Genomic DNA, 9,505 nt, shown 5'->3' with positions numbered 1-9,505 from the left:
GAGGAGGAGGAGGAGGAGGTGTAAACCACAAAAAATAAAAGAAAGAAATCCAGAAGGCAATCACAATTCCTTACATAAACATCTGTCCTTTGCCTACAACTGTGAGCAATGCACTTCTACCATCTTTGACTTCCTATCTTCATACTCTCTTTGCTTCTTGCTGCATTTAATGTTACTGTCTATGGTCAATATTAACATGACTCATGGCTTAACGTGGGGGCTAGATGGTGGCGAGAAATAGCAGTCCACTGCCTTTGGAGGATGGGGAATTTATAAAGGGTAGAAGCAGAGCTGGGAATCAAATAGGAAGATGTAGAGAAACCATACAAACTTTCAGCCATAGCTTGAAATGCTATGTTATGGCAGCCTCATAACAAGACATTAAGAGACTACAGCAGGTAAAGCAGCCCTGTGGAGCAATGCGACAGCACAGTCAGGGAGACTTTGGAATGAGAGTGGAGGCCCCGGCATCCAGTGGATCCAAAAAGATCTTGTGGGAATGGATCTACTCCTTCCACCTTAAAGTTTATAAACCCTACTCCCAATGCTAGCGCCCATAGGAAACTGGCTAGCTTCAGTTCCCCCAAACGTTTTGTTTATCCCCCACTGCACCCTCCTACTTTCATCCAACTGCCACTGGTGAATGAATTAGATTTATTTGTAATAATTCTCATTTAAATTAAACTGATTTTACTCTATTCTAGTTTTTCCAATATATTTTGTCCGTGAGGCAACTATTTCATCCTTTTGCATAGTCCTTAAATCAATTATATTAATCCCAATTAAACTCTATGGCTACAACATTTCAAGCTAAAAAATAAATATGCTTCTTATTCAGTGCAGAACAGCACAACCACGACATCTTCAAGCATGAAAAAAAATGAAGAAAAATGGCATCATTAGCTTTCTATCACAGCCAGGGAGTTGCTGTGTTCACTTCTTTAGGATAATTAGGAGCTAGTCCTTTCACATGCTACACAGATGCTTACCAAAATAACCCACTGTAATGCAGTTGGCCTGAATTGTATAAACATTATAATAATATTCTTTCAAACTACAGATTTCTCATATAGGTCCCTAGACGATAAGGCGATTTTATCCTTAATGTACTCAGTAAATTAGATTCTAGGAGAACACGCACATTTCCCAAGTCACTCTTTTTCCCCCCACAGTACCTGGTAGATATAGGCTACCTTTATAATTACTGTACGTTATTTGAACTAACAGTGCCCAGGACAAAGGAACTCTGATTGGTCTCTGATTGGGTTCTTCAGGCATCACCACATCACATATGATAATACAGCCTGTCTCAAATAGCAAAGATGAGAACAGTTATCTCTGTGGCGTTGACTGCGTGAGTTTATAAAACTAGGATTTAATTGAGGCTATTGCATTCTGGAAGAAAAGAACAGATTTAGCTATGTGGTTTGAGGGTGATAAATAGATATGGGGCTGAAAGGCATTAGACGAGGACAAGATTATTGCTCAGGCACCATGATACCTGCTGCGTGACATTAACTAGTTTAAGTTTAATGCAACCCTATCTTAGAACATGTTGAACTCTTTGTTTCTAATTGCAAACAAACCAGCAAAGCAACCAGCCATAATGACAGCAGAGATTTTGGATGCTACTTCTGCTTCATAAGAAGTTAGAGGTTAATTTTCCCCAAAGGCCCCGAGGGTTCATGTAGACTGTGTCCCTTCTCCCCCAGCACAGAATCACAGCGCTGGAACAGAGCTCTGAGGTCATCTGGTCCAACTCCCTGCAAGAAGCAGGGGACTCTACTCCTCAATCTTCCCTGACCCATGCTTATCCGACCTCTTCTTAAAAACCTCCAGTGAAGGAGCCTCCACAGCTTCCCTGGGCAGTCTATTCCACTGCTTCACTGTTTTAGCAGTAAGGAAGATCTTAGTGAGTGCGTCTACATGAGATGTTTACTGTGGAGTTGCCTAATTAGCTCCTGCTGTAAAGTATCACCATCTACATGTGTGGAGCTATTAGACTGGAGTAAACTAATTAACTCCACCATAGGTTAGTACTGCCCAATGCAAACCTATGGCGGAGGTACTTACTCTGGTGCAATGCACATGTAGATGGTGACTGGGGCACAAGGGTGCTACAGCACAGGGGTGTAGCACCCTCTTGCCCCAGCCAGTCCCCCAGCAGCATGTTGAGGTCAGGCGGGGGGAGCAGCTCCAGACTTGCAGCTGCAGTCCCGGGCCCATGTGCAAATGCTGCTCCCAGAAGCAATAAACTTCGGCGCAAACTGCACCAGAGTTTATTTAGCCATGTTACTTTCATGTGTAGATGTGCCTAGTGATAGCTAATGTAAATCTACATTACTGCAGTTTGAAGCCAATGATTCACATTGTACCCTCTGCAGTAAGGAAGATCAACCATTCTCTCTCTTCAGGTATTTGAAGGCTGCTATCATGACCGCCCCCAACTTAATTCCCATAATTGCCATATCTAGGGAAAGACCTGCAGGGATGTCTAAAGAAGGTAAGCATTTCCTAAGCTTCCAAAGTGAGACCAATCCTTTTGGTAAGATAGATTTGTCTATTTATTTTTTTAAAGTCACTTCCATGTTCCAATACTCTGCTGTATTCCAACAGTAAAGATTAAACAGCATTTTGGTTTAAGAAGTAACTGATCTGGTAATGGTATTCACAGACTCCCAAAGGGAAGCCCTGCAGGTACCAAACCTTGTTGGAGAATCATAGCTGATGTGCGGAGTGCTAAAGGCCAAGACCTGCAAGGGTGGAAGAATTATTTGATTCTACTGTGGACAAAAACCTGACAACTTTGAAGTACGCCAAGAGAACAGAGTGGAGTCACAAGGGCAGCTGGACTAATATTTATGGCATGACAGGTCAGCTTTTAGGGAATAAGAGAGTGGATCAGCCCCTATCCCCATTCAGGCCTTGATCTCTCTGCAGCAGTGCCAAGCTTGAAAGAGGCCACCAGGCGCTTACCTTGGAGTGTTTTTTTTCCTCCTTCAATTCTTTCTGATACCATCTCCCCTCATGCTGAGGGCATAATGACAAAATGTAGGATTTAGCCTTAATTGGATCTCTGCAATGGTATCACCTGAATTAGCTCCCCCATGAATAATTATTACTTCCTGGAGATTGACAAATTACTTCTCTCTATTTCATGATTGTCAAGATTTTTTTTAATTTTACGAGCACAAGGAAATAAATTAAAAATGAAAAGCCTAAAAAGCAAAGGTGCTATTGAAATATCTGACACTGAATCCGATATATTATTCACTCAGAGCAGTATACCTTTCAGTGCCAACAGGAACCGACTAACAGCAAAAACTTTGTCAGGTGCCAAGTCAATCAATCCTTTGGTTGACAATGGCTACCAAGGTAGAACTACCATGGCAAAAATAGACCAATAATCACTATTACTACCTAGCTAAGAATGCACACATCTTATTTCTTTGCATTTCCCCATGTGACATTAGCCCACACTGACTGGCTCGTTTGCTTCATCCACCCGCTTCATCTTTCCCATTTAGAGTATAAGCTCTTTGTGACAGGAGCTGCCACTAATACAATTTGGTCAGTAATTAGCACACTGAGATTCAACCTAATTGTGACTTTTAGGTACTATCACAATATATAGATTCAATATTAAGTCAACAGAAATGCTCACCCTACTTTTTTCAGTTTTTGGGTGGACTATCAAATGGCAAGATATTTTCATCTTAAAAAATCACCACAATTCTTGCTTAACATGGAAGTCTAAGGCTCTCCAAAAACAGGATTAGTAACATGCATTTATCAAGCATTCATACTGAAACCACTGCATTATATGCTTATAAGCATAAAAGCTCACTTCAGGAAACACCTTTCAGTTAAATTCCTGAGTTCCCCAAAACAACATGGTAGAAAAACTGATGATATATATGACCAGGAAAGTCACTCCAAACCTACCTGACATAGAGTGACCGCTTCTGATTAGTCCTCAGGGAGCCGGACCCAGAACTCATGCTGTGGTTCATCATCTGCTCACGCAGGTCATGGATTTTTGCCTCAAATCGAGCGTACTCTGAGGTCAAACGTAAAAATAGGTATGTTAGTTGCCTTGGCCCAGGACATCATTAGAATTGCTAAAGATGAATCCATATTAAAGAATCCAAGACATGATCTGAAAATCTTTACTGGATGATCCAAGTGTCTCACCATCTTTCATTGCATCTGCACTCCCAAATATTATAGTCCCATTTTACAAACGAGAAACTTAGGCACAAAGAAGCTACCATGATTTGGCAAAGACCTTGCCAGAAGTCTGTGACAGAAAAGGGAATACCCTACCTTTTAGACTATTGTCTCTGTCAAAGGCAGAATCTCAACAGGATGGATGCATGTATGAAGGAATATGCCGCACCAACCTTTTCCTTGCAATGCACCTCTTGATTATGTAGTTACTATTATTCCCATTGTACACGGCCAAATTTTGTGAACTGAGATGCTTCAAGTAAATATTTATTGATGTGCCTAAATACGTGGTCTGACTGTCGCCACTGGTGCTGAGGGCTTACAAACTTCTACAGACACCAGGTTCTCAGCACCTTTGAAAACTGGAATGACTGCCTACATCACACGTTTTAGTCAACATTTACACCATGCAGCAAACCAGTAGGAGAATGCAGATCAATGGACCAAACTTTTTCAGCCTCTGCCTCCAGATCTCATGTTTCTCAGTTAAAACAAGCTCGTCTTTCTCACCCATTTACTAGCCACTGGCGTATTCTACTGCCTTTTTTGTGTGCAAGCAACTCGAGCACTTATGTCAGTCAGGCTGTGCTGTTCTGTCCAGATAGTAACTTAGCAGAACCTCTTCTCATATGAATCCCATTTTCTTCTAGCAGATTACTTGGCATTATTTTTGATTTACCACTTGCTGTTCATATTGGCTCTGCTCCCAGAATGTGTAGATTGTGTAGCAACAACTTGTTGGTTTTATTCAATGCCCTTTAACTCTTCATAAAGGCTGGTAACATTTGATCTTTCCAAGTGCTAAGATTTGGGCTATGCTCCAGACAGAACTACCACAAGGCCTAATGGTATTCATTGATTTTTTGGTGTGGCTTTTCCCCACTATTTTCCAACTTCATCCAAGTTTTGGAACCCTTTTCAGATTTCCTTATAGTGCTCATTGTCCCCTGCTGTCCTCTTGAAATGCCTGATAGCTGCTTTATTTGGTAGATGACAATGGCTGCTTTCCAATCAAATGGAAAACTACTGCTGTTTTATAAGGTTCTTCTTTCTTCCCCTATACTCACAACTCCCACTAGCATCAGTGAATATTATGCATGTGTCAGTAGAAGGGAAAAGACATCCTCCTCTTCCACATAGGATACATTCTAGGTTTATGGTCTTGTTAAAATAAACAGTCCGTGTCTAACTGGTCCCTTTTTCCTTGAGTAGTATTTACAAAGGCACGCTATGACTTAAGAAGTTAAATCCCATTTTCAAAAGAGAGCCTAACTCTTTTTTGAAAACCAAAGGACTTAGCCTCTTGAATGCCCGTGTTGCTTCTGAAAACAAGACAGATTCCTAACTCGCCTGAGTCCTGCTGATACTTTTCAGCCTGAGTCCTAATCTAGGATTTCAGCATTTGTGCATGATTCCAATTTGTCTGCTAAACCCATTAGTAAATGATCTTATTTTCTTCAAGGCCCAACTGAAAATATTCCTTTAACATGTTATTACCACTTCTATTGCATATGTTTGCTATGACTGGTTATGCACTCCTTGCTACACTAAAAACCTGATTGATGCTCAGGACTAGCATGTTTAAAACATGGTTAAAAACACAGAAACCTGCACATCTACTCCTTATTCTATATCTTTTCTGCACATTAGGGAAAGCTATATAGCTTCAAGGATTGTTAGCTGGCACCACATGCACCAATGGTGATGTTAAACTCCATTGCAAAGTGCATTTCAGTATGCTTGGGTGCTTTGGAGATAAGAAATGGCTTTTACATCAGGGGAACTACAGTGAGAGCTTTCCTCTTTAATAAGTAACACAGTCCCATGTAGACGCTGTATCGGAGGTGTGGGAGTAACTCCCAGATATAGACTCCAATCTGGAGAGTGAGAAAAAAGGATCCAAAATAATCTGACTCTCTCTAGCACAGCGTCAAATTATCTGCAGTCTGCACACCAACACAGTTGATACCGAGATAGATGGGGAATGGGCAGAGGATGATTTTAGAGTCAATTTCTGTAGGGTTTCAACTTTGCAGGATTTTTTGTCAAATTCTGGTGCTTTCGACCGTTTACCTGACTGCAAATTTATTCTGAATCTGTTTATGACTTTTCTGCCTGGAAGACACTTGTGAGATTTCATGTAGCATCTAAAGCTGCATAAAGCATGGACTAGAATTTCTGGAGATCAAACTACTTTTTATCGCTGAATTTAAAACAAAAATACAATGTAACTGAGACAATGGAAAAGAAGAATTTCAGCAGCCATGTGTTTTTTTATTTAAAATAAAATAGGATTAAAATCATAGATACCTCTGAAACAAATCAAATACTTGGGATCATCTATTTAGGCAATATACGCTATTGAGTTGGTTTGGGGTATGAACACAAACAACCTGGTGGCAATGGGGTGGGGCTACTCGTCGCAGGGTAGCTCAAGTAAAATACCACAATGTTACAATCTCCAGAGTAAGGTGAGCATAGGATGCCCCCAAAAACTTGCTCCCATTGCCTTGTGGGTACTCCTTGATTGGAGAAAGGCTAAGGGACATGACCGTGACAGAAACAGACCCTTGCTGAAGCATTAGGCAGTCAGCAGCAGTTCTTATCTGTTGTTTTCTGGAAGAAGCTACAACCATCGAGGCACTGAGCATCTGGACTCAGACTGACCTTTGGATTCTGTCTCAGTGGTCTAAAGAGGGGATGATAGGCTTTGGGCAGCCTCTGCTCCTCCTTACTCTTGCCTAGGCATGTGTCAAAGGTCTTGATGTGATGGTCTTAGGTATCTTACAAGTGGATTCATTAGACACACGACTAGACCTCTTACACATACACCATGATCTAGAAGATTGACGGTTGCCTACTACGTCACTCTATTGACGCCTGAGCACTCAAATGCCTAAATTTGTCCTGACAAACTGTTAGACTCACAGTGTTGAGTGTACAAATGAGCCAAAAACATGACATAATTGGCTCAATTTTAGTGGTCCTAAAAGCCTGCAGTATTGTGTCAATTGATTCCTATGTGTGAGGCCTAGATACCACAGTGACGGGCACATTACAAATGTGAAGAGGAGCAGAGATGTTCTGCATTCTGATCTACTAGCTCTGACCCCTACACCCATCAGCAGTACTATGGATATCAACGGCACAAACTCTTTTCGTTAGGGCTCAGCTGTGCATGGCGTTATTCAGGAGCAGTACTCTCAAGTAGCTGCCCCTGCATACCTCCACCTTCACGTGCAGAGCAACAGTCCTCATTAAGATCAAGTTTAGGATGGCAATGCTGAAAGCTAAAAAAAACAACCTGTGCCTTGTTCAAATCCAGCAATGAATCAAACAGTCAATTTTAAGGGAGGCGACAAAATTGAAACGTCAAAGTTGTGACAAACCGATAAAAAAAAAAATCATGTAAAGGCTGATTCACTGTCTTCATGTTCCTTAAGGAAAGAGGAAAACAAAATCTTGTCACTGCTGGAAATTTGCCAGATTTTTATCTTCCAACACCCCAGGGAAAATGGGTGCGTGCCTCTTACTGCTGGATTCATTTAGCCCATCCCTGGGTTCTGGCTGACATGCTATGCATTCAGGAAGCCACACAAAATGATTTCATGATTCCTTCTGACCCTATGGCTGTGTCTACACCAGTGGTACTCAACATTTTTCCCCAGACTGGATGGGCAATGCCCAGTTCATCCGCAGGCTAGATGCAACTGGCAGCCCTGATTTGGCTCCTGGGGCAGATGCGGTGTGGCCCCATCCAGCTCCCCAGAGGGAGTGGGTCTGATGTAGCTGTGTGGGAAGAAGGGGGCATGGCCCAGCCCTCATGTGGCTGTGTGGGGAGAAGGGGGGTGGTCTGGTCCTGATTCAGCCGTACAGGGAGAAGAGGGTGTGGCCCACCCCCAACATGGCCACGCGGGAAGGGGGCATGGCCCAATACTGATTCAGTCATGCAGTAGGCATGCCCCAGCCCTGGTTCAGTGACTTGGGGGGAAGGGAGCCTGGGGGATGGGAGGGGGCATGACCTAGCTTCAACCCACTGTGCAGGGCTTGCGAATTTGGCAGCGGAGGACGGTGGAAGTATTAATGGCCAAGGATCCCCTGCTGCCATATTTTCTGACCTATGGGGAGCCCCGGGGGCCAGATGCCATGGCTTCACAGGCCACATTTGGCCTGCGAGCTAAAGGTCTACACTAGGGGTGGCCAACCTGCAGCTCCAGAGCCTTATGCGGCTATTCAGAAGGCTCCTTGAAACTTTGCACAAACACATGGTGACCATTTGGAAGCTGGTCACTGTGTGCTTGTGCAAAGTTTCAAGATGCATATTAACTTCTGAAGAGCCGCATGTGGCTCCGGAGCTGCAGGTTGGTCACCCCCGGTCTACACTGTCACAGGATCCTCCTGGGGAGTGCCTCAGTAAAGGCCACCAAGCCTGCCCTGCCTATGCTCCCTCTCAAAATGCCCTGCCTCCTGCCTAACATGGCTAATTACCTCTCCTAAAATGGAGGTAATGCAACTGCCTCACTGTGGCACTACGTGTGTGCCAACCACCTGGCATGAGCGTAGGCAGGCAGCCCGCACAAAGCTGGCATGGGGCTCTCCCTCACATGGTCTTTCCATGGTGTAGGTATTCCCTATGAATCTGGGAATGCTGCCACTGATAACAGACCATGCTGAGAAGAAAGGAGACAACTCCTGTTGATGCACACCTCTCTGAGGAATCACTTTAGCTGCCGTCTAAACTGTCCACAAACCTCAATCCAAACTGAGGCCAAATCCTACCCTTCTTCTTTATCTCAGATATTGGTTCCAGTGGTCCATTGTTCCACAAAGGAATTGCCCACCTAAGTATGCAGGTCCTACAGTGATTCTGTTCCTCCTACCTCATTCCTTGGTACTTGAGAAATCTTGAACAGACCAGCCAGCAATGAAACCTTGGACATGTGCAGCAGCTAGCTTTCAAATGTGAGTTTTACTGCTTTGACTTTACCTAGAACTTTACATATTCAAAACACTGTGGAGAGGTTATCTAAATGAGCCTCAGGTGAAGCCCTTGAAAGGATTTAGTGCTAAATTGATACCAGAAAAGCTCCTTAGGATATACCTAAATGGGTGTAAGAGAATACCATTGAAAGATACATGTGCTAAATCTGCGCATCTCCACTCAAGAACTAGAAGCAATGTAGCTGTCTCAGCACAGTGTGGCAGCAAGCCTTATTATCCCAGGGTACACAGCTCTTAGTTGTGGACTGGATGCATTCAGAGCTAGTTTGGAGTA

The 9,505-nt window shown here is 43.2% G+C and overlaps 1 protein-coding gene across 4 annotated transcripts in view; it reads right to left on the bottom strand.

Annotated features, from left to right (window-relative positions):
• The window catches only part of DLG2 (discs large MAGUK scaffold protein 2), a 1,592,593-nt gene that overhangs the window by 136,647 nt on the left and 1,446,441 nt on the right, over nucleotides 1-9,505 (bottom strand). For all 4 annotated transcript variants that reach the window (XM_019530402.1, XM_019530399.1, XM_019530401.1 and 1 more), the window contains one exon: nucleotides 3,946-4,060. In XM_019530402.1, the coding sequence (XP_019385947.1) occupies nucleotides 3,946-4,060 (115 nt within the window). The remainder of the gene's footprint in view (nucleotides 1-3,945; nucleotides 4,061-9,505) is intronic.

This window comes from Crocodylus porosus, unplaced genomic scaffold (genome assembly GCF_001723895.1).
Source record: "Crocodylus porosus isolate Cpor-Errol unplaced genomic scaffold, CroPor_comp1, whole genome shotgun sequence".
Classification (NCBI taxonomy): domain Eukaryota; kingdom Metazoa; phylum Chordata; order Crocodylia; family Crocodylidae; genus Crocodylus; species Crocodylus porosus.
The sequence above is the reverse complement of the archived record's forward strand: the minus strand, read 5'-3'. Positions and strand labels throughout refer to the sequence as shown.